The sequence below is a fragment of the Coloeus monedula genome (assembly GCF_965178545.1).
Source record: "Coloeus monedula genome assembly, chromosome: Z".
NCBI lineage: Eukaryota > Metazoa > Chordata > Aves > Passeriformes > Corvidae > Coloeus > Coloeus monedula.
This window is the reverse complement of record NC_138822.1, coordinates 59,726,053-59,752,037: the sequence shown is the minus strand read 5'-3', so window position 1 is coordinate 59,752,037 and position 25,985 is coordinate 59,726,053. Positions and strand designations below refer to the sequence as shown.

The window sequence follows — 25,985 nt, the reverse complement described above, 5'->3', positions numbered from 1 at the left end:
GCATATCAAAAGAAGGTTGTTAGGAAAAAAAAAAGGTAAACAAAAAAACCCCAAACGGCTTTCAGAGAGTGTGTTTGTTGTTGATCTTAATGTGGTCCGTGTGTGGGCACTGCAGGTTGTTCACCAGGTGACACTTCTCACGGAAGTTGTTCAGTGTAACTTGACTTTGCACCAAGCTGAGCTAAAGCGGCAGGATTTTCTGTACTTGTAGTTCATTCATTGGTACGAGATCAGATTTTTGCTAATTCGAGTTGCCTAACTGAAGTTGTGGAAACTGCAGCCTAACCTCACTGTTTGTTTGATTATGTAGGTCATAGTAGAATAGTAAAAACTGAATTTTTTGTGTTTGACAGTCTTAGGCACAAGTAGAAGTAGCATCGGGAGCTAAACTTTCTATCATACAAAGATTGCAACTTAGTGTTACACACTATGGAGAAAAGTGATAGTATTTTGCAACTGTGTTTGATGCCAGGAGTCACCTTCAGGTAATAGGGTTGGAAGAAAATGCTCTGTTCTGTAAGGCCTGTGCAAGGGAAGTCATAAATAAAATGGTACAAGCTGCCTTTTAAAAGTACAGGATAAACAGTTGTTTTATCTAAGAAGAGGCAGCTCAACTTTGCTCTCAAAATGTAATCAGAAAAAAAAAAGATTGATGAGTGAATTTGCTTGGCAAAAGCAAATATAAACCACAGCCTGAATCACTGTTAAATTTCTGTGGGTTTGGGGTTTTTTTCAGTTTTTGTGTGTTTGAAGTGTGACAGAAAAGGTAGAAGAAGTCTGTGTTAGGTAGCTCCTGGTCTGTAACTGAAGATGTGACTGCTGTATGCTGGTCTGAATCACAGAGTGGTTTGGGTCGGAAGGGACCTTAAAGACGATCTCCTTCCACCCCCTGGCAAGGGCAGGGACACCTTCCACCAGACCTCCCTGCTCCAAGCCTCGTCCAACCTGGCCTTGAGCAGCTCCAGGGATGGGGCAGCCGCAGCTTCTCTGGGCAACCTGTGCCAGGGCTTCATCACTCTCACATTCAAGGATTTCTTCCCAATATCCCATCTAATCCTGCCCTCTGGTAGTTTGAAGCTTCTTCCCTTTGTCCTGTCACTGTATGCCCTTGTCAACATCCCCACTCCAGCTCTTTTGTAGCCCCTTTAATTCAGCTAGGTTTTTCTGCCTCAGCAAAACCCATGTAACTCAGGTCTCTCTAGATTTAAGCAGAAACTCAGGGGTAATCAGTGCTGCTGAATTCTGTTATTGATGGTGCCAGTAGCATCCAGGTTTGCTGTTACATCTACCAGCCTTGCATCTGCAGTCACAATGCTGCTGGAGTCAACAGCCAAAGCTTCCTGAGGGCCAAATCCTGAACCCAGTATTGCCTTGCTCTGGCTGTTAGCATTATTTTATCTTCCATCTTAGAGAAGGGTCTAAGTTCACCTAAAGCTGCCTGAGTTCACAGGATGTGTTCAACACATGCAGCACAAGGTTAGATTTCATTGCTGCTTTCCATGGACTTCAAAGCTCCTGCTTAACTTTCAAATTGTTCTCAGCGGGGAGCCCAATGGATCAGTCTGTCCAAATCAGGACTTTGTTCTTAAGCAGACTTTGACTGGCATTGCCTTCAGTGACAGTGAAACCAATGCCTGGCACTGCACCTGTGCTGAACAGACTCTGTTTTCCTTTGGGCTGAGCTAAAAAAAAATTACTTTTCAAGGCTCTGTGGATTTAAAAGAAAAAAAATCTCAGTCTTACTCAAAGGCCAGCAGGTAATACAAGTGTATTAGTCCCTCAAGATTGTCTTGGAGGGGCTGACACCTCTCTGAACACTGTTTTTTTCATACTTCCACTTAATACATACCATTTTACGGCTGATGCTGGAGGCAGTGCTACAACAGCCTTACCTTGCATACTTCCTAGGGTTACAGGATTTCCAACAGCATATTGGAGCCAGGAGTCCCTGGAGTTGTTGGCCTCAGCAACCTCTGTTGCAAACAGGGATTTTGTGTTGCTCACAGTCCCATGCCAGAGCTGACATGAAAGAGCACACCACAGACCTGTCACCTTGCTGTCTCTACAGACATGGAGCTGCAGACTGGCCTCTTCTGCTGACTGGCCATCTTAGAGGAGGCAGTTGTAAATGGCATCGTTGTAGATGAGGCAGATCTTGCTGGTAGGCCCAGGATGCAGATTTTCCAAGAAGAAAAGAAGACTGACATCTAACCCTGCTTCTGAATTGGCACCCCTGGGATCACCCCTCCTACTGATGCTTGGACAGAGCATCTTCCCTCCCACAAAACCACTGCAGCACGCCCTTGGCAGTGCCTGCACGTATCTTTCTTCCAGGCAGGGACAGAAGCAGACCCAAAACTTGTTTGCTCTCGGAGAGCAGTTTGCACTGTGTGAGTGTGAAGACCATGGCAAACACAACAAACCCGATGTTCACTAGATGCTGCTTCTCCTCAGCGTTCGAATCTTTCATTTGAGTGGTTTTAAGGTAGTAATGTCTAGCAAGGTCTCATTTTCCACATGACACCAGGACAGGAAGATACACATGCAATGTCTTGTACTGCTGCTGAATGTTAATGCTATTACTTCATGCGGAAGTTTATAATAGGCAAATATTCACTGTAATTGAAAAGCACGTTGATCTTTGAGCAAATCTTCCCTAACATGGCAAAAAGCAATGCTTAGAATGAAAGGGAAGATAAAGATCCAGAACTGAAATACATTTCAATATGATAATAGTAATACTTCAGATGTGTAATGTGAGAGGAAATCCACAGTGTCACAGACGGGCAACTACAGCCAGGTAAGATACACAGACTGTGTTTTCAAAAGTTTTGTGGTATTTCAAGCGTGTTTAAAAATCCATTTCTCATTAAATTCTACCACCCTGAAGCTAAAAAAAAGAAAAAAAAGAAAAAGAATGAGAGCAAAGAGTCTTTCCCCGTGACATTAACAATCACAAGACAACAGCCATCACAAGGTGTGGTACACCATTTGTTCTCCCACATGCAGCAGCTTATTCTGGAGGTTCAGGAGTGTGTTGGCTTCAGCGGAGGCTACACAGAGTAAAATGTGACACACTTTTTTCATTTTATATCTGTGATTTAATTACTAACATACACTAAGGGTAAATCCAAGTGCTGTTGCGACCTGAAAAAATACTGTTTACTCTTCCCACTTTACTGTCATTTCAGTAAATTTTCACACTCAGTAAGCAAAAGTAACAATTTAACACTGTCATTCAGCAAGCAAAAAAACCACTGGATTTCTTTACTACTAACACAAATGCAAATTGCAGCGAAGCTTCGACAGCTCATTATTTTGGAGGCAGCAGCTCACAAGCACTGATGCCACTGAGGCAAGGCTTGTCACCTTATGTATTTGTGTATCAGGAGAAGCACTTTATTTTTTGATTCCAAGATTACCAACATCATTAATAATTTTCCCAGGGATGGAATAGGGGAAAAAATCCAGGGAACATGAACCGTAAATTAATACAGTGATATTGCTTCTAGTAGTACAGCTCAGAGTTGAGAGTCTGGGAAGAATGGCCCATAATATCCATTTTGTTGATGATAGTATCAGAAACACAGGGGAGGTCATGTTTGCAGCAGTGTTCTCTGCATTTAAAGGAGTATTTTTAGTGGGTTTCAGATAAATCAGCACCTCTGATGTCTGTTAACATGAGAGGGAATCTTTTCAAAGCAACTAAACAGAGTAAAGTAATTGCAAACCATCAGTCCCTGCCAGTCTGTCCTTTACCTGGTTTCTTGAGGATCTGAAACTGCACTGCTACTGATTACAGGTATGACTTCAGAAGGGGTCAAAAGAATAAATAAACTTAATTTTCTGGTTAAATAGCAAGCTCAGCCTCAGAACAGATGCTGTAAAAAGAAACTGCCTATAAACATTTAATTTTTTCTTTTTTTTTTAAGGAATTAAGCTTTTTTTTTTTAACAGCTTCCTAATTTTTAGATAGATATATATATATATATATATATCAAACCACCCTGGGTGAGGAAATATAGGTCTTTTTGGAAATAGACAGGAATACCACTGTGAATACAGTGGCCTCAGAAGTCATACTGACCTACAGGACACTGACTATGCATTGCACCAATGAGGGCAGGCAGAAATTACAGCAAAGGGGTGGAGATGTGGAAAAGCTTCTGCCCAACTAAATGCCCAGAGACACTTTTTTCTTTCCTCCTTGGAGCCAGAATTTCATTTTTGCAGAAAAATGGTTTTGATAGGCTGGGGAAAAAGTTGTAATAATTCAATTTTCCAGGGAGAGAATGCAACACACATGCTTGGCTGCAGGCTCTGGTCATTCAAACTGTCTTTGCTAATCTGTCTTAGGCCAGATATTGGAAGCTTCTATGAGTTCCTGTGTAGATGAGGAATGTGTGTTCAGTCTTTCCCCGTGGTCACCAACCCTCCTCACCTCACACTGAGTGTGGCACATGCCTGTTGTGCACTTCAGGAGGGTTTATGAGAGGGGCCTTGAGAGGAATCAAAGGCAGAAATTGAGAGGATGTGCAAACAAATGCCCAGTTGCTTCTCTTTCAGTCAGAGACCTCCATGATAGTTCCTCTATCAAAAATCTTTGCATGGAACAAAGAAAAGGGAAAAAAAACACAAACTAGTCTATTTTTCTGGAGTTAGAGAATTTAAGGAGGATTCAGTTAATCACAGCCACAGAAAATCCTTTATCAGAGTGCAGGAAAGTGGTGAGAATGTTTTTATTTCAGTTCAGAATGTTTTTATTTCAGTTCTCTCCTCTGGATCCATAATTTTAAAGTCCCTTGGAGACAGAAAGAGCCAGAACTCCACTGAGAGAGTGCTCATTCAGAGCTGGCCAGTAACAAGATTTTCTCATTCCTCATCCTGTGCTGATTCTCTGAAGCAGAAAAGCTGACTTAACATCAAATTCAGTACCATACATGATGTTTATTTTGGGTTTGGCTTTTTTTTTCTATTCTGGGTGTTCACAAAACAATGTCTTCCTTGCTGCTAAGTCTTTCATAACACACTGCACAAAATCCTGTCAGGGATGAGTGATTAAAACATGACAGCATTAAATCATTGATTATTACTTTGCTGAAGGACAGGCATTATCAGAAGAAACATCAGAGAGTACTTGGCTTAATCCACTAAGTAAAAATTATAATTTGGCCTAGAACAGACAAATTTAAAGACAACCTGCTGTCAGATTCTATATGAGTACAGAAGTTACTGTACTGAACAGATTGTTAACAAAGAAAAGTTGGAGTATTCAATATCATTTCCCACAAGAATTTGTCCATGAAAGCCAGAGAAAGTATCCTGTCTTTCCACCAAAATGGAAGTAGAGCTATAGAAACTAGAAAACAACAAAGGATCTTGTGATGTGTTACTCAATTTATTGCTTGTGATTAGATTCAAAAACTACTTGCAAAAGTTCTCAGGGTATATTTGATAAATTGTTTACTATTTAAACCCATGAAATACTGAAAACACACAGTGTTAGGACTTTAGGCTGCGCTGGATCTAGTTACAGTTTTAAGCCCTGAAATAAAATGTTTATCTCATGTCCTATTATTTCCCTCTCTGGATTTCCAAGAAATTTTTAAATGAGAAAGAAAACCAGGCATACCATGGCTAGAATTTATGCATTTATTGTAATCAGCAGAAAACTGGGAAAAGCAGTTTCTTTTACAAACCTAAATTTGCCTTCCAACGAAGACTCAGATTATAAACCCATGTTTCTGTAGGTCTTACTGAAGGACTTTTAAAGAGTGGAATTGTTGTCTTCTCAATTTGCTTGAATGAGAGAGTGCACCAGATCTCACTGCAATACAAATAGCTGTGCATTGCAGAGTTTGTTCTGAAGAGCTGAAAGCATCCAGAGAAAAGAGGAGGAAGAAAACAAGAAAAGGAAGCAAGAGAGCTGGAAACATCACATGTCAGTGACGCAGGGGGAGAGAAGGAGAAAATAAGCTGAATTGAGAAGAAAAAGAAGAGGTGCCCTTCACTATCGCTTTACTTTTTGTGGTTCTAGCAGCACAAAACGAGAACTGCATTTTGTAGGAAAGCTCTGGACAAAGAGCTGGGATCACCAAGCACAGGGAAGAATGGCTTGCCTGAATCAGGGTTGAAATCACAGGGGTGTCTTGGTCCCTGGCTAAGGACAGTTACTTCCAGTTACTTCCCAAAAAAGCATTTTTCCCCCTCAAAATGCACTGTCTTCCCTGCAGACTTCTCAGGAAACTGATGAAGCCAGCCTCTAGGAAGCAGTGACGGGAACAGGGATTATGTCAGAGGTAGGTAGTGGTTTATTGCTGTTGCCAGAAGGATGTCTTGCAAAGGGTGTGAGGCCTTGGTGTGGTTGGGTGTGATTAATAGAAGCCTTTTTTCAAACTTGATGCTGAGAATTAGAGTCCCTCATGATGCTCTGGGACCCAGGGTCAGATATCTTCTGGTCAGGATTTCAGAGTACCAGGTTACTGGGATGCATATAGCAGCTTACTAGTAGGTGCCCAGCAGGGATTTCCGAATAAATAGGAGTAGGTTCAGGCACAAGGACTTTAGGATTGCGGCTCTGGACATTAGGGACTGTTCTTTACTTCCAGTCTGGCCCTGAAAGACTCCACATTTTCCCCAAAACCCTGTCAATCAGCCAAATTGGTTCTCACCACCACAGGGAAAGGATGTGCAGATGGTGGAAGTAGCAGGAGAACTGGGAGGAGGATTTGAGCTTGAGTAGGCGGCACTGATAGATGATTCATTTATTAAGGGAGTCACACTCGAGCAAAGCTGCTTGTTCAAGGGGCTCCTCATCAGCGTGACTCAGAAGTTCTCAGCCTGGCCCCAAGTGCTTCGCAGCTGTCACAGCAAGCTGATAACACTGCTCTTGGTAATCATGGACAGCTCCATGAAGAACTGAGACAGGCATACCACAGCCATTGTCACATTACATGCTGCCTTTGTGGGGCATCTCAACCAAATTTTGCGTGCAGCTTGCCTTGAGACTTGGGTTTGGCTGCAGACAGGGTTCCAGAGCATCTCCCTGTTCAGGCTTGATGTTTGCCACTCAGACCTGGGCTCTGTGTGTCATTCCCCCACAGTGTAGGTCCATACAGCCACTGATGAGCATTTTGCATCCTTGGAGCACTGTTGGTACAAGCAGAGAGTAGGTGCCACCCCCATGCCAGGCAGCCACCCCTGTGCCTCTGCAAGCAATCAGTGCCTTATCAGTGAGTGGGGAGAGAATGCTGAACCTCTCAGATGCTCTCTGCTGCAGGAATGGTGAGCTGGGAGAGCCCTCAGAAGCCGACGGGAAGGTTTCCAGTTGGCAGCGGTTTGGAAGGGTCTGGTGTGCAGCGTTAGTGCTGCATAATTAACTTTTATCTGAAATGCTTCAGCCTGGGTAGCTGCAGGCTGCAGATGGGAGGGGTGGAGGAGGGGAGGTGGGCACAGGTGCACCCTCAGCTGACACTAAACCACAGTAAATGGGGAAATTACTGTGATCATTCGATTCTTATTATTACACAGGAAAAATCAAATGTTGGGGAGCTCAGAAGAAGCAGGCACCATTTCTTCCTTTTCTTTCTACAATATTTTTATTACTTTTTCTTCACCAGCTTTCATCTGTGATGATACTTTCCAAAGCCTGTTTTACAATGTGGAAAGTATTTGAAATGGATTATAAAAATCTATGAATGTGCTGCACAGGCATATTTTAAACTCTTAGTATTTCCCTGAAGGCATGCTATCCCACTTTCAGCTTCTTTAAGACTGTGAGGGAAATGATTGCCCATGCTGTTCATACGACATTTTACAAGACATTCTAACTTAAGGCAGAGTTAAAAGACAAGATAGATCTTCAAGCATCAACTGAGATTTTAAAAATGAAGTTTTGCATTTGTTGCAAAGAAAGAACTATTAGACATAGCAAATGATAACCAGAAAGAGCAGCTGAAATATGCACCAGCCTCTCTCAATGATGCTACTGATAAAGCAGTTACATTACACTCGTTTTAATAGCGTACTCACTCAAACTGGCTTAAAAAGATCTTTTTATTTTGCAAATCAGATGAAAAGTCGGTATCATTGAGTTCACAGTTTGGTAATTTTCTGGTGCTATTTTAGGTGAGAGCATAATTATTTATCACTTTCTGAGTGTGTAAGACTCACTCATATGTAACTGCTTTCTGTAGGACAGCAGTCGTTTTTAAGAATTTTCCGTACTCAATGTAAGTATCAAAAGTGAGAAAAACAGATCTGACCTTTATTTGGAGCTGTCCTCCTTTGAGAGTGTACTGAAAGTGTTTTCACTGTGATTTACGTTGTTTTAGCACACATTTAGTATGCTAATACCATAGTGCTGATTTTACCCCTACCTTGGAAGGGCAACAAGGTGAAGGGTATATGTGCCTGGGTTTCCTCCACTTAAATTTTTTGTGTGATAGGTAATAAACTATAGAGCTCCAAGGGGACAAATAGATACCCACTGGCAGCCTTGAGGCAAGCACAGGTAAATGATTAAAGCAAAAAGCTCTGGTATTTTTTGTTTAAGCATCGAGGCATGAACATTTCAGATGTCTCATCTTCTATCCCTGAAAGTGTTGAAGGCCAGGTTTGGATGGAGCTCTGAGCAACTTGGTCTGGTGTCCCTGCCCATGGCAGAGGGCTGGAATGGGATGGTCTTTAAGGTCACTCCCCACCCAAATCATTCTGTGATCTGTGAAAGTGCATGCTGCAGAGCTCCAGGGAAATGGTAAAACATGGTAAACATCAGTGTTTCTTCCTCAGAAGAAACAGAATCCTCAGAGATTCTGGAGAGAGAAAAAACACCTATTAATCACCTCTTTAAAAGTTCCTATCACAATGTATCAACATAGAAATAGCCTAGATAGGCTGGTGTGGTTAACAATACTCCTGTGGCATCTGATTAGGAATCTTGCATCAGCAGTCAACACAGGGAAGCCAAAATGATGATTATTCAGTCATCCTTATGATCATCTTTTTATACACATGAATCATTTACGTAGTACAGGGTGCTTACAAGCCTGTTAATTAAAACGTGCTTTTTCACTCCAGTTATACCCCTAAGATTTCTTCAGAGCATGTCATCCTTCTAATGACTTTTATTTCATGTTCATTATGCAGTATTTTGTTTAATGCTATCTTCTGTTGTTTAAATGAAAAATCCCTTAGTGTGGAATACCCTTGGGAAAGGATTCCTTCACACTGAGAGTTTGTTTTAAGACACAAGAGATGGGTGGTGGGTCTGTTTTGGATATTGATGCCCCGAATACCCAGGAATGCTCAAATATTCTCTCAGATGCTCTGTTATCTATCTACTCTTCCATTTGAGTATGGCATGCTCATTTCATTGTTTCTGTATCTTGCCCATTGGTCTTTGTTCTGAGGTCCTGTCTTCCCCTGTAGGATACTACAGATCCTGAACTTACAGAGTCTATAAACTGCAGAAAAAGGCTGCAAGGCTCTATTGTGATACAAATGATCAGCAACATAAATTGCTCATCGCTCACTGTTCATCTGCACTGAAGAGCACCAAAAATAAGGCACTTATTTATAAATAGCTCAGCCTGCTAGATTCCAGTGAAACACAGTTTCGTATCTTCCCACCATTTTGACAGTGCATATAAATATATAACATGCAGTTATGTGGAAGTGAGCTGTGCCATGATGTCCTCCCGGGGTGTTCACAACCCTTGCAGGTTTGTAAGTGGCAAATTTAGACCTGTGGTGGGATGCAGCAGTGCCACATGATTATCAGAAGAAAGATGCTCTGTTTGACAGGGAATGGGAGCTTGCTGTCCAGCTCAAGCTGCCCTTGTATTCTTCCTCCCCAGAACTGTACTTTAAGAGGGAAATGAAGGGAGAATTCACAGTGAATAATATATCTGATAATCACCGACCTTTTCTTTTTTTTTTTAATCTGCCTGAAAACCACCTGAAATTTCTGGAACAAGCCAGAACAAAGGAATGGCAGCATCCCAGAGCCTTCCAAAACATCTGTGAGAGTGCTTCCTTTTACTTCACTGGCTTTGAGTAAGGACCAGTTTGAGATGCAGTTTTGGTTGTTTGACCAAGCCCATGATTTTTTTTATTTTCCAGTCCGATAAACACAGGAATTAGAGATATACATGGAATCTGGAACTTGCACATACTCCACGTGTTTGCTTTTGCTGTGCATTTTCCATGAGCAGTTCTCCTAGTGTAATTTGATTACTGAAATGTTCATGAAAAGGGGAGAATGTTCATGTTGAGGAGAAAAAAACAGCTGAAGCGAATCTTTTCAGTTGTGTGAGTGCCTGCATGCTGTTTCTGATGCAATTGGCATTTTTAAAAACAACCCAAAAAAAAATGTACTCAGACTTCATTTAGTCTGGTATTGTTTTGCTTTGAATGAGGAACTAGTCCAATAGGATCTGTGATTTGTTGCTGTGATGCTAAAAATATATTCATAAGCAAACTTCAGACTTCTGTCAACTCTAACCTTTAATTTTACCTGAATTTGAGTTATTTTCACCAGAGAGTTCCCACTTCACTTAAAAACCTATAGATAGCCATTCACTAACTATGATCAAGAATAATTCAAACAATTCATCTTTTTGTGGATCCGTACTATGCCAGCACTATGAGAGCAAATGCATGTCTTCCGAGAGTCATACAAAATTATTACAGTTTTATTGGAGAATAATAAGCAGCAAAATGGCTTATTATTGTCAGTAAGAGCAGGAGAAATGAGTCTGCAGTCTGACCACTCAACAGGGGACTCAAATGGGAAATTCAGTCCTCTTCAATACAGTTAAAACCACAGGAAAACACAGTGGGCTGAGTACTGGAATAGCTGCTGGTCTACCAGTCCAGACATGAAGAAGTCCAGATGTATTTCTGTGCTCTGTCAGAAGTCTCCTCTGGAGGACTAAAAGTTGCCAGGGGATGTCAGAATTACCCATGACACACTGACTGTCTGTAAACAATGACTGCCCAACGTGACAATGATGTGTCTGCCACTGAAAATGTGGCACTGCTGTGGCATCCCTACTTTTCAAGAGTTTTGGTCCTCTTTGCCTGGCCACCCCTGCCCTGGTTTTACAGTCCACATGTGTGTCAATCAGTATGCTCACGTGTGGATAAAATCCTCAGTCACTTGAAGAGGGCTCTCCAGAGGTTGCTTACCTTCCAGAAAAGACAAGCAAACCTGTAACAGAAGATCCTGGTCTCTGTGTCTCCCTTTGTTGCTTTTATTCTCACTGCTGGCTGACTGTTTCACTCCAGTTTCCAGGTACCTCACGGAGCACTTCTGGGATATCAAAGCTTTATTGCAACAAAATTCAATTTAGCTTATAGTTTTTCACCTCCTGTAGTCCCATCCCAGGTCACTGAAGTTTGTGGAAGCATAATTCTGCACATAGCTGCAATAACTGTAATACATTCCCCATTCCTGGAAGTGTTCAAGGCCAGGCTGGATGGGGCTTGTAGCAAGCTGGTCTTGTGGAAGGTGTCCCTGCCCTTGGCAGGGGTTGGAATCAGGTGGTCCTTAAGGCCCCTTCCAATCCCATTCTAGGATTCTGTATCTTAGACTGACCAAGACTTGCATTCAAGTCCTAACATCATGTAAACAATGAAAACTGAAACATGGAAGGAAAAAAAATCCCGGTATTCCTGTTTCTTCAGGGAATATACTTTTTTTTTGTGACTGTTTTGCTGGAGGTTCTCTCTCCCTGAAACAGCACTGTTTCCTGCAGAGAGAGACAGCAGTTTGTATGTTCTTGCCAAACTCTTTGGAGCGGTGATCTGTCATCCCTTCCTCTCAGGTTGTCTGGGGGAATTAGATACTCCTCTGCAACACTCCCCCTTGCTCAGAGCGTTAAAAAGAATCGCGATGCCAGAAATAGTTGGCGTGAATTCCTCGTCCCCAGGCTTAGGTTCACCAGACTCTGCAGAGTCATCGTGGATTATTTGCATGGGGATGGAGAGACGCAAACGTCTTGCAGAGATTAGTGAGACATGAAGCTCCCGTATTTTGTGGAAGGCGCTCATCTGTGTTAAACTCCCGGGGCGCGCCTCATTTTCCCTGGTTCTTACCCTCTCCTTCAGGAGGAGGATACAATCACCCACTCAAGGAGCAGAAATAGCGCATGACTAACTATGTCACGGAACAAATGATTAACACTAAGTAGTTTGTGCAAGCTGTTTGCAAACAATCCACGTGCCGACAATTACGCTGGAGCAATTTTGTGAATACCTAACTCAGTGTGTTTTGCATAACTCAAGACTGGCTCCCAGATCATTAAATTCATAACTTCTGTCTCGTTTGCTAAATTCATGAATGTCATTATTTCTTCTAGCCTGTAGAACTGGTAGTGCTAGGCTTGACTGTGTTAATTAGTCTTGGTAACACTGGACTGGCGAAGCTCTCGGAGGGATGGTGACTGAGGAGCTGCTTAAGAGGAGTCACAGCTGCTGTGTTTTTAGAGTTTCTAAGTCGCTTGTAAGTTAACTCACAAGACTATAAGTGCAGAGGAGGGCAGGCTACGCAGGCAGATCCATTAATACATCTGACGCTCTCAGATTTTCAGTGGTACAACTAAAGATGCTGTTTGCTCCAGCCTCGTCCGGAAGACCCACAGACCCAACCACTGGCTGCCCAAATGCGTCAGAAGACTCACAGAGTTCATTTTGAGAGCTGAGAGCCTCTTTGTCAGCTGCAATAGCTCATTAGCTGTCTTCAGGGTCAAAAAGCTGACCTGTAGAGAGCGTAGCATCCGTAGCCAGCATCCCAATGGATCAGGGTGGGGAGAGCTGAGCCACGAGGAAGAAAGACCTTGTATGTTTGTAGGAAGCTCAAGCACAGACAAGAGTTTACTGATGCATTTGGATCAGAATGTTTGGGAGCCTTTTGACTCACAGAAATGTCAGATTTCAGATCTGTCACAGGCAGATCCTAAAGCTCTTAATAAATTAACTAAATACCCAGCGTGCTTGAGTAATTGGTGCTCTGCAGTGAGTGCAGTGGCTTTTCAGCTGTCACAGAGTTTTGCAAACCCTACATAATTCTAAGGAGGAGATACACTTATTTTTAAGGGAGATTATAAGATATTATTTTATAATAGGAGGATATGGAGGCAGTGGAAATTTAAAGGAATTGCAACAGAGAAGATATAACCAGTATCAGAACTAAATTTTGTAGGCCTTTCTCATAATTTCCATGCTGCAAAGCATTCTTCCCATCGGTAACATCCAGGCTAATAAATTGTTGCTGTTACTTTCATTATTTTCTCATAAACAAGGCCAACCCCCGTTAACCTGCCACGACAGTTTTTTTCCCTTTCCCCCTCAAGCAACATAAGGTATCAGTACACGTAAGTTTTTACCTAAATAGGTAGGATGAAGAACTTTGTTTACAAAGAAGTTAAAATTGGTATTTAATTCTGTGTCAACAGTTTGTCCACCTGCTTCTCACTATTTTTTTTCTACAAGTGTATTGAACTTTCCTACCACGAAAGTTCTTGCCTGGTAAGAGCAGTATGCTGGGTTATTTCTGGATGGACACATTACTTAAAGCCTCAGTTAGCACTGCTCCACTGAATCTAAACCTGATTCAAAGGAGGGATTAATATGTATGATTCATATTTCATTGTAATTTACAAATGTTGTGTGATCATTCTCGGTCTAAGTGACCACAATAGGTACAGAGTTAAAACTGGTAGCAGTAGTCGGTGCAAGTATTTGTGTGTAGTAAGGAGGTGAAGCTGTTATGTATTTTCTGTCAGGCATTTAGATGAGCCCAGAAGATTGAGTCACAGGTAGGAGCTGTAAATGCTCACTTCATGATCTTGCACATTATAAATCCAAGAGTGAGACAGGGATGGATGATGATTTTTGATACATTCTCCCAAACCTCCCCATAACACTGTCTGTAAACCATTTTCTGCCCTCTGAGGTACCTACTACAGCAAGGTCTCATTTCATGGCTGTATCCAGGACTCTTGGAATACAGTGGAACATTAGTAACTTGCTTATCCCCTTTAAACTAATGAGGAAATCACAGTACCAAAATGCCCATAGATGTGGGGTCCTGATGAGGAGATTTTCAGTGGAATGTCAGAAGGACACACCAGTGTACCAGAGCAGTGCAATGGTGCAAATGCCCAAATTACTTAACAGCACATAAAACAAATGGCTGTTATGTCCCATAATTTTTGTATATTGAGGCAGTCTAGCACAGCAAAATGGAGATTTGAGCCTTAGATTCTGCTTCAGGCAAAGCCTTGTTTATTCTCCAAGATGCATTACTTAAGCCCCCTTTTTTTTTAATTCCATTTTTCCCGTCCTATCCCTGCCTGTGTAAAAGGCTGTGAAGTATTTATCTTGCTGTAAGCCTTAAGATGGGTGAGGAGCCTGGTGGTGATGTGTCCCCTGGGGCACTGTGGAGGGGGCTATCCCCATTTTACGGCAGGGTTTGCTCGCTGAGATGAGGCAGAGATCTCAAACTGGATTGCTCAGCTTCTATATTCAACAGCCAGCCAGTGCCCCTTCTTCCTCCTCCTCCTCCTTCTCCTCCTCCTCCTCTCCCTGTGAGCCTGGTAACGGGCTCTGTGCAGTCACACACTTTTGTGGGTCGTTGCTATAACGCTTTATTGGAAACTCAAATGCTTCTGCCTTTGGGGGCGGGGGGTGGGAGCCTCCTGATTACAGGATCTTGCCTGATTTTGTGGTTTGCATGCTCAGAAAAAGCAACTTCCAAACACGGCCAAGAAGCTTCTATACGGTGCCTCGTCTTCCAGGTTTTTGTTTGTTTGTTAGTAACAATGTTTTAAGTCAGTTTTGGTAATTAAAAGTGGGGAGCAGTGGTTAAAGCATTTTCAAAAGTTTAGATTCCTGTCTTGTTTTGAAAGGTAGTAAATCTGCAGCTGAGGACCTAACAAACATCACACCTCCCAGTTTATTTGGGTTTGCCTCCTGCTGAGGAAAGGAGCATCACTGCCTGATTGGTGAAAGCTGCCCAGCGAGCTGAGGATACCCATGCAGGATGAGACCCTCTGGCCCTGGCCAGCTCTGTGGGCAGCAAGAGTCATTTCAGGTCCACTCAGGACAGCACATTCCAGTGGCCCTTCCCCTTTGTCATCTCACTGCATCCCATCACATGCAGACTGTATTTGTTTTTAAAAGAGATGTTTGGCTTTCTCCCCCCCTGCCCCCCACCACATCCCATGCCCTGAGAGCCAATTTTAACTCTTCTTTCTAATTTCCCATCTTTCTAATTAAATCTTTGGTGTATTAAATAAGAAACCTCAAGTGAAGCTGTTTAAATCCTAATCCTGATTTTAAGCCAAACCACGTACACCCAAGAATTCACCTTAGAGCCATGTTTTTAATGCCTAGCCTCAGAAAGATGAACTACTAACTTAATCTACCCTGGCCTCATTTAATAGAGTTAAGAGATCAGGCTTTGCAAGCTTAATTCTCAGCTTTCTTTCATACAAAAAAATCAATATAGAACAAAATGCCCTTGTAGCTAAAATTAATCCTGTGAAACATGCCTGGAGCAAGGCCCAGCAGAAGAGGATGCGATGATGAGCTGGTGCTGGCTTTCTGAGGAATGGGACATGGGTCAGCATTAATTTCCCCTGCTGTATATTTCCATATACAGCTATAATTTTCGGGATGCTCCATGGATCTCTGCATGGGTGTTTCTGTGACAGGCAGAAAAAGAAGGAAACTGTAGAGGAGAAGAAGAAGAAAACTTCTTCTTGGGGGCATAGCTGCTGAAGGTATGGGGAATGCAAATGCTCAGGAAGGGTTGAAAGCACTTTCAAGCCATGCTGTAATTGCACTGGAGAGTGAAGACAGTGCTCCATCAGATTTTATTCCTTGCTGCAGGTGTTAATGGTGAATATAATCTAACTGGATTAAATGCCGTGTGCATACACCAGGCACATCTCAGAAAGGGCAAGAGCTGCTTTTGTAAAAGTGAGACCAGACTCCTTTTACCAACATAGCATGAATCAGTCTTCTCCATACCCTCTCTCCTTTTATTCTATATTTCCTTCCAGAATTAATTTCTTCTTGAACAAGAAGAAATTACTGTTTTGCTCGTGCCAGAAAAGTCATACAGAAAGAGTACTCACAGCCTGTCGTGCCTCTGAAAAAGCAGTGTTTTCCAGCAATATGCTGCACCATGTCTGTCTTACTGATGGGAAGGTGGAAGCTACTGTATCAGGACAAAGACGGGAGTGCTGTTTCAAGAGCCCTTTATGCTGAGGAGCCTGGCAGGGGTGACGTGCCAGGGAGCCCAGTGTGGAGTAATGCTTAGCAATGTGCATCATAATTACAGCCCTGGTTGCCAAATTCTCTGTCAGCTCTTGTGCTGTGTTAGCAGCAGTCCTCAAGAGCAAGGCATCGGAGCAAATATTGCCCTCAGTTAATGGGAGCTATAGAAACCCTTTCTATGTGCAAAGCCAGGAATTCATTGTTAGCCTAATCGAGGTCCTAGAGGTGTTAGCAGAGTACTATTGTTGGTCCCAATGGTGCAGGGAAATTATGCAAGTGCAACAGCTCATTCTCAGTAACAACACAGTTCAAAATGTCATACTCAGGGTCCCTGTATCTCTGGGATCATCCTCTGGCTTCCCAGATCTTCTTTAGAGAGACAGAGCACATGTGTCTATGTGTTTTTGGGGGCTGGGGGTTGTGATTGGCAACTCATCTGTGTTCCAGGATTTCTAAAGGCAGGAGCACTATGTTGAGGGTGGGAGTTTCTCCCACTTTTGATCTCTTCTGTATGTTGATGTTGTCTGCGTGCGTGTCTGCCTACTCTATTTGCTTGCCCATTCCTCATTTGTTTGCAGTTGTACCTTATGTCCACATTTGTGATATGTAGTACATTCTACACACTGGATAGTTCTTTGCTCTGTGTAAATCCTGTTTTACTCAGCTCTCAAGGTTGTAATCTCCTAGTGACCAGTAGCTCACTGAGTGGTGAGTGGTGATTTTTAGCCCTGGCACCTCGTGGTGCCGTTCTATGCTGGCAGTGTTGCTGTTACCTTGTGATGCTACTTCTGGATATTTTCAGTATAACCCTGTTTGGGCTTTTTTTCATCAGCCTTCAAACTCTTATTTCTTGATAATCACACTCGTATTTTATTCCTGGTCACAGATATATCTTTGATCTGGGGTTGTTAGTAATCACTCCAAAAGACTAATGGCAGTTCTTCTATTAGCAGACACACACATTGGAGTGCCCTTGTTGTTGCTTAAATAGCTTTCTTCGAGTTAAACCAGCACCACTGGTGTGTTACCAGAATTTCTTTTCAACAACAGTCTTCTTCTATCACACCTCAGATGTGAGGAGCAAGGAGACAAATTTCAGCAAGCCCAAAGTTCTTGCACTGTCTGCTCCAATGTGCTGCTGTTTTGGCTCTGCTGCTGTCAAAAGTTGAATTGCTTGAACCAAAGACTGGGTCTTTGCCCCTCCCCTGTGCATTGCATGAATAACATATGTGGGAAAACTCAAGGCTGCCTGTGTCAGAACTGTTCTGAAATGGGTCCCTTCGGACTGATAGTCAGGATGTGCAAAGCACCAGTGTTTGTGAGGTGCTTCTCTGCAGAAAAGCACTCAGACACCCATAGACAGTCTGCTGAAGGCCTTGATACTTGAAGCACAGTAGAGTGCTGTTTCTCCTCAAGAGGAGGATTAAATCCTGCTAAACACCATTTTCCAGCTATCCAGGCCTATAGTGGCATTCAGAAAAACCCCAAAATATGCTCCTAGGGGAACAGCCACGCTGTTTTGTGTTCTTTACAGGTGTGGGAAGAGTTGCAGTGGGGCAGCTGCAGCAGCTCACACACCCAACAGCCTGGTCAAGGCCAGCCCTAAGGAAACGTGTTTGCCTGGGAGGTGGCATTACAAAGAAGGTCTGGGGTAGAGCTATCCATGGTCTCCTTCCTCCTTCTGGCAGGTCCTTGCCCACGTCACTTGTCCACTCTGACATCCACAGACAGCATCTCCTGGCAGCTTCTGATCAAATGTTTGCAAGGGCATTTTGGACATTGATGACCATTCTGTGGCACTGGGGAGTGAGCACCACAGACATGGACCCAGCCACCACTCTCTCCCATCCGAATTGTATTGCCATTCGAATGGTATGTCATGGAGAATTAGCACAGCTCCCCCTGGTCTACTTGCGTAAGTGACTGTGTGCCTTTTTTTAAACTATAAAGGCAAATTCTAGGGAAGGAAAACTGTTCTCTCTCTTCAATCTGTATGAAATGTTCTTCAGCAAACTTTAAATGCTGGATATTTTTTTTCTTGCTGGAGCAAAGAACACCTTGAAGTTTTTGAAGTAATATTACTTAGGATAATTTATAAGTGGCTATTCAGATAAATAATGGGTCCTACTTTCCAAGAGCAGCTGAAAGTTCATATTTTACATTGCCTCTTTGACCTTGTAGAGAGCTGTACATATTCAGATTAGTTTGGAGTATTTCTGTGTAGCATTAGAGAAAGCGACCTCGAGTCATGTCTGTCTGGTCTAATAAAAGAAATAATTTTCAAGACAAACTAAGTCAAGATTTAAATTAAGCTAACTCCTGTGGTATAGTGGTTTTTTAAATCAACAGTCAGTGCATTTTTTAGGATTTGCATGTAAGCATTGCCTGGATGGATGCCAGGCTTCTTTTGCTGCAGGAACCCAGGATAGCTCTGGCTAGTCTAAGATAGCTTTTCTCTCTGAGCTTTTAAACCCTCTGCAAAAAAACCAGTCGTTAGTGTGGGGACCAACCCTGTTTCAAATTAGGGTCTTGGTCAAACAAGGGTGTATAAGGAAACAGATGGACAAGACAAGGAAAAGAGGAATTCATGACATCATCTTACTGGTTTTTGGTTCAAAGCAGGTCTGGGATTTTCTTCCCCAGAGAATCAGAAGTCTGCACGGCAGAAGCAGCGTTGGGCTGAGGGCAGAGCAGGCTTTTTGCTGCAGCTGGAGCACACCTCCCCTCTGGAGCAGCCAGAGGGCTGGGCAGGGACTGGGGTGTGGTGCAGTGGGGGTACTTCGGCCGCTGATCAGGAACGGGGGCAGGACTTCCCACAGCCTCTCAGCTGCCAGCACAAACTCTTTCTTGAAGTATTGCCATTTCAGCAGAGGCAGCAGACATTTAAAAAATAAAACAGCATTTTGTAGCACCTTTTCTTGTAGCATGAAGTGAAGAGGCAATAGGTGTGCCCATAGACTTTAAGGAACTGGGTTTTAGGCCTGAATTTTCTAATTTCAACCGTGGAAAAAACAGTCTTCCCAGTTTTTGAATCTGTGGCATCAGCTTGCTCACAGCTGCTGTTGAGCTCTGTTTGTAGAGCTGTGAGTCCCCACAGTGGCACTGCAAGCCAGGAGGGTTTTTTCCTTCAGTGGAACTTTCTCTGGTGTAATTACATAATCTGTTTTCTCTTTTGTGTTTCTTATCAAAAATGTATATACTTGTATATATATAAACACTGCCTTTGCTCCCAAGAGTCAGAGGGGAATAATATTTTCTGTGTGTTGTTTACTTTTACAGAGTTAGCAAAGCAACACTCACGTCTATGCTTTTAACTCTGCTAATGAACCTATTATAATGTCAAATAAAATGTCACCGTGACTATGCCTAATTAGCATTACAAATTTCAGTTGAAGAGATAAATGACCAGATCCTTCAGGGTGCAAGTCCAGGCGCTTGTGCTCACAAGATTTACAAGGATGGGTCTGCAGATGGATGAAATGGAGGCCTGGAAAATGCTGCATTAATGAAATGCAAACCGTGTTTCAGCTGTTAAATGAACCTGCTCTCTCAGGTGTCTCAGGCAATGGGAAAAACCTGTAAAAACTGCTCTGGTTGGGATAGAAAAAGCAAATCAGTTGTTACAGTCTGTGCTGATTGGCAGGAGAAGAGGCACATCAGACCGTGTAAAGCTTAATATTCCATGAATGGCTTGGTCCAGAGCCCACCGAAAGTCAGTGGAAAGAGTGTCGGCATCAGGTCCAGAGGCAATTAGTCAGAAATTAAGGATTCAATGCCTGTTCTTTCTCAAGCAAACACTGAAGTCGGGCGGTCATGGCTGGTTTATAAAACAGGAGCTAGTGACATCCAATAAAAAATTAAGCACTTGTGGACATAGAAGATGTTCCTGCTAGTGACACTGTGTAAACACATTACTAAAAATAGGTAACAATTAGCATTATTCAAATAAGGTTAAATTGTCTGTTTGTGTAGTTTGAAGAAAAACTGGTGCAGGTCGTATTGTCTTCAATGGCAGCTTAAAGAAATATAGACTGAATTTCCATATGAGCTTTAATTGTCATTTTAACTGACATAGTCAGATTGTACTAATTTCAAAGTGAGTTTAAGAAGGAGTTTGCCCAAGAACTTTAATAAGGGTGGAGCAGAGTTCAATACACAGATGAAATCTCATAAATCTCTCTGTTCCATGGTTACTATTATGCACATCTAAATTATCATTTTGGTTGTCAGAAACCTTCCCTATGAAATGACACTGTCTTGGTTACTACTGAATTACTACCGAATTATTTAATAAATAATTTGTAGAAGTTCCTCATTAAAAAGCAGTAATTGTTGACTTTAAAGAAAGATCAATAAAAAATATGTAAAAGCAGTAAGAACATTGTAATATCAAAGGCTGTCTACTGAAAAGTGGCTTCTGTGTATTGTTTTTCAACTGCAACCTACATACAAATGGCAAATAAACCTTTCAAAATATAATTAGGAAGGCATTAAATCCAAACATCTGCAAACAAGCATTCCCTTCCCTCAGTCCCAGTACAAAGGGAACACTGATTACTCTTCCTCCTCAGCACCTACAGGGGTGTTCTCATGGTGTGCAGAGAATTAGCTGAAACCGAAGCAGAAGTAATTCCTGGTGAGTAAATTTTATGTATGCTATTGTATGAGAAAAATTCTGAAGACAGGTTTGCAGCCCCAGTGTTCCTAATAGAGAAAAGAGACTCTGTTTGCTACTTTTTCAGGGCTGAATGTTTGTCTTTCAAGCACCTTAGCAGGGGATTTAGCAGCTAATGCATCACAGTGATGATATGTGCTCATGTCAGTGCATCTGTGGGCTCCTGAAGGTGATGGCTGAAGCACAGATGGTCTCACACCGAGGAGCACTTTTACACACAGGCTCAGTCCAAGCCAGGTTATCCCAAATGAAGCCTCTGTTCAGGGAGGAGCAGTGTCTCGGCACAAGAATAGACTGTTGGACCACACTGACACATCCAGGTGTGCTGCACATAAGACAGAGATCACAGTGCTGGAGCTCCTGAGGATTAATCTTGTGGGTGTGGTTCTGTAGGAGAGTGCAGCCCTGAGAACTCCCAGTCAGATGGAAACTGCCTTCACCTGCATTGCTGAGTAAAATTATGTCCACTTTTCTGGCCCTGAGGCAGAGTTTCACCTTCTCTGCCCTGTGTGTTCTTCGTGCTACGCTTGCTCTGGGCCCAGGGTAATGCCCAGTGATCCTTGGGTGTGGATATTCATCAGTTCATAGTGTTTTAATACAGGAGGAACGGTGCTGTAGAGGAGCAGAAGCAGTCTTGCATTTGTGGAACTGCACATGTGCACTGGGTTTGGCATGAGGGCATGGAGGTCTTTAAAGATCTAAACCTGCTGGGTGAGGTGGAGAGCCAGTGCTCACACAGTCTCATCCCTACTGGGATACTCCTACTCCTCAAATGTGCTGGGACCCTAACAGCCAGTGCAGGGTATGAGAGAACTTATTGTCAGGTGCCAAAACTGGTCCCAGGACAAACTAAGCAGTACAAATGCTCCAGTTTGGTTTTTTGTTTCCTGGGCTGTTTTATTCAACAGTATGGACACAGCTGTTATTGCAAGTGTCTGTCACTCTCTGGTTGTTTTTCTGCATCCAGTAGATCCCTGAGCCTATCCCATAATAGCCATAGTGCTATGCTTGGGATGTTTTCCTTCTGAAATACTGAAGGTGCTTGCTCCTCCTTGCACAGGTATGGTCAGGTTCTGTGCTGTCCTTTGTATGTTCTGTGTATACTGAACAACTCATTTATTCTCACTCACATTAACACTCAAATTAACTAAAGCTTGCAGAGTTTTTCTGATGGGAGGTGGATCACAGTGTAAGAAATATTTGTACTTCTCCTTAATCTCGGACAAAGAGGATGAGGCAAATCCTTTCTACTCCTGTCTATTTGCAGTGAGAGAGAAACTGGAGTTAATTTACCTGATTATCTCATAGCCTCAGGAAAAAAGTTCATTGTGATTCAGTTTGCAGGGACTAGTTTATTCAAACCAGCTTCCCAAACCCACTATGCACAGTGCTTTATTCCCCTCCTGAACTAATAATGCTTTTTAATTAGTAGGCAATGTTTTCTGGCCCAGAACTCAGAGATTCTGTACAGGTTAGCTCCTTGTGCACTGAGTAACTTGTCCTTTATCAAAGAGTCATCCCTCTTGTGTTTTGCTGGCAGTACACGATGTGCACTGATTGTGGACAGTGATCCATTTAATGAGATTGTTCTTGTGTCTGGGTAAAAAAAAAAAAAGGGCCACAGGTACCAAACCCAAGAGATAACAAAAAGAACTGAGAACATCTTTAATTACAGTATTGTTATCAAGCTCTGAATTTAAACTATCTAGAAAACAGATGATGAGTTGATGTAACTGCAAGTTAACACAATGGGGGCTTGCTGCTTATAAATGGTGCATAGCTCTTCAGGGTTAGGGGTTGTTTTTTTGTCATTTCACCCCTTACATCTGTGTTGGAGAGCCCAGGGTTTTATTTAGTAAAACTAGTGTAAATTGACCAATTAGCATATTATTTCGAATTCAGAATGACATTTCTAAGATCCATACAAACTGGATTTACTGCTATTATTAGCAGTAAAGTACTTTTTAAACCAAAATGACATTTTCTATCAACTTTGAAAAGGTTTGGTCCCTCACATAATACACATTTACTTCTGAGGATGTAAGAGAAGGATGAACAGACCTAAAGTGTTTAGTAATGTAATGGACAGAAAGATAAAATCCAGGTACCTGTGTGGGGTAAGATACAGTTTCTGACATAAAGTCACAATGAAGCTCTCACAGACCAAAAGTTGCAATGGAACAGGCATGAAATTTTTTGGACAGTGTCATGGCTGGAATCGAATGCTGTTGCAAAGTGATATAACTTCTTTAGGAAAACTACAATGAAGACTTCAAGTTCTCAATTAAAATCAAAAGTTGGAGTAGTATATAATATGCTAGCTGAAAGCCTAGTAGAAACATTTTTGTAGGCAGACAATTATTTAACAGCAAAATTCCAGAAATTGCCTGGATTCTTTAATTTCTTTCCTTCCTTGTTAAAACTGTAAATAAAAATTTATTTTTAGGACCAGGGAAAGGAGATGAATGAGAGTAAGAAAAAGAATGTGCAAATAATAAGAATTACTCACCTTAAGAGAACAGAGGAATTAGCCTCAAATCCTTCTTCCTTTTCTGGAAAAGATAAAGCCAAGGACAGTGGTGTTGGGAAACATAATGGGTTAAGTTCTGTAATAACATCAATGACATGGAAAAAATGAGTATGGAATGCTTATTTATCAAATATTTTCCAGCTCAGAAATCACAGTCTGCGTATCTTAGCCTCCTGTGCATTCAGTAACTCGTCCTGTTTTGTTGGCAGTACATGATGTGCCTTGATTGTAGACTGTGATCCATTTTATAAGGTTACTCATATGTCTGTGAAAAATCCCCCAGCTACACACACACAAAAAAAGAGCTATAATAAAAAGGACTGAGGGGTTTTCTTTATATTTTATTATTGTTTACCAAAGAACTTTTCAGCATCCTTTTGTAAATGGATGAACATGAGCAGTAAGGAAATACCTTCTCAAACCCCTGTTAGGGGTGCAGGGAAATATGTACTTGAGAGTGCTTAGAAATCCAAGAGGACAAATGGGTAGGAAGAAAAACATATTCTCAGAAACAGGCTCATTAATGACTGCTGCAGTTGAGTCAAACTAGCAGAGGAAGCCCATTAATCACAGTCCATTTAAGCTGGGTGTGTATAAATTTTCCTGTAGCTCACACAGTTCTATTGATTGGCAGGTGGTTACTTTGAACTAAAGGACTGTATAAAAATTAATCAGAGCCATTAGCTTGTGTCCAGTATATTTCTGAGCATTGTCTTTCATATTTTTAACCACAGAACCCTCTGCACCTGCAGATGAGTTTAGAAAACTCACTGAGTTCTGATGCTGACGTCACTTTCTCGATCCTTGCGATGAACAACTGGTACAATTTCAGCCTGATGCTATGCCAGGAGGAGTGGAACATCACAGATTTTCTCTTCCTCACACAACAGAGCTCCAAGTTCCACCTGGGGTCCATTATAAACATCACAGCAAACCTCACTTCAACCAGTGACCTCCTGAACTACTTGCAGTTTTACCTGGAGAGCATCAAAGACACGACGTCGACCATGGTGATGTTTGGGTGTGACATGGAGAAAACGCGGAGGATTTTTGAGATAACCACGCAGTTTGGTGTGATGCCTCCAGAGCTTCACTGGATTATTGGGGATTCACAGAATGTGGAAGAGCTGAGGACAGAAGGTTTGCCCCTCGGTCTCATCGCCCACGGCAAGACAACTCAGGCGGTCTTCGAGCATTACGTTCAGGATGCCATGGAGCTGGTGGCCAGGGCTGTAGCAGCAGCCACCATGATCCAGCCTGAACTAGCTCTCATTCCAAGTACAATGAACTGCATGGACACGGACGAAAGGAATATCACTTCAGGCCAATATTTGTCAAAGTAAGTTTTACCTTTTTTTTTTTTTTTCTTCCCCCTCAGGTGGTATTTGCTGTATTGCAAGCAAAATACTTTTCTTCCCCCTCCCACCATTCTCAGTGGGTTAGCTATCCCTCCCTCACAAACACCTTTGTTTCAGTGTTTCCTCCTGCTTCTTTACTTCTGGGAAGACAATGAAATTTTAACTTCGCCGCAGTGGGAGAGTAAGCCAGAACTCAGAGATTCTGGTAGAATAAGACACTGTTCCACAGAAGCAGAGATCACATAGTAAACACAGGCTAGGTTACAGACTGTGCTCTGAAATTTGTATTTATATTTATTCACCTAAGGTGGGCTACTGTCAAATTCTCTTGAGATTTTGAGGTACCCGAGAGTGTACAAAACACAGAATATTTGCACTGTGAAAGCCCTTGGACAATATAAAGATGTGTAGTACCCCTTGCTAGTATGCTTCCATGGAAAAGAAAAAGATACACCTTCATCTCCTCAGAGGGCTTCTTCTGGTGAGAGCACAGAAAAGTACGAAGTGCTGTCTCTGCTGCATGTCACTATATAGAAGTTATTCCCAAAGCTGCTTGGGTGTTCATGTCTAGAAATATTATCGTTTTTAACATATGAGTGGAAAACTTGCATGGTTCTTTTTGAAAACAAGCAAAAATATCTTGGCTAACTACGTGAATTCATCACTTAATTTACATCTAGCAACAGTAGCATGTTCTCCCCCCAGAACACCTAGTTTTCAACTTAAAGATTATGTTGGATGGAATTACGATAAAAGGTCTTGAGGCTTTTTGTATTTGGCTTTTTTTGAAAAACATAATTTTTCTCAGATATGGCTGCACAGTAATATATTAATGGCGGTGCTCAAAACAAACATTTGAGACCCCAACATTTCCTTAGTCCACTCATCCATTCAGAGTCAAAAACTCTCTGTTTCCAGGGAGTGAAACAAGGCTTGGGAAGTAAACACTGGACTGACTCTCAGTACCCCCAGTGACTTGCAATGTTCATTTTGCTTCATTATTCTGGATATTTAAACTAGATCATACCTGAAAAATAAAACTCAGTGGGAGGCTTCTTAAAGTAACAAGAGGACAGCAGCTTTATAATAGGCTTTTTGAGGTTTGAAGAACGGATAAAGAAAAAAGAAAACAAAA

At 42.1% G+C, this 25,985-nt stretch overlaps 1 protein-coding gene across 1 annotated transcript in view; it reads left to right on the top strand.

Annotated features, from left to right (window-relative positions):
* GRIN3A (glutamate ionotropic receptor NMDA type subunit 3A) overlaps positions 1–25,985 on the top strand; it is a gene marked incomplete at both ends in the record, with an annotated part of 66,748 nt that overhangs the window by 1,028 nt on the left and 39,735 nt on the right. Inside the window, one exon of the mRNA XM_082300872.1 lies at positions 24,227–24,831. Coding sequence (XP_082156998.1) covers positions 24,227–24,831 — 605 coding nt within the window. The remainder of the gene's footprint in view (positions 1–24,226; positions 24,832–25,985) is intronic.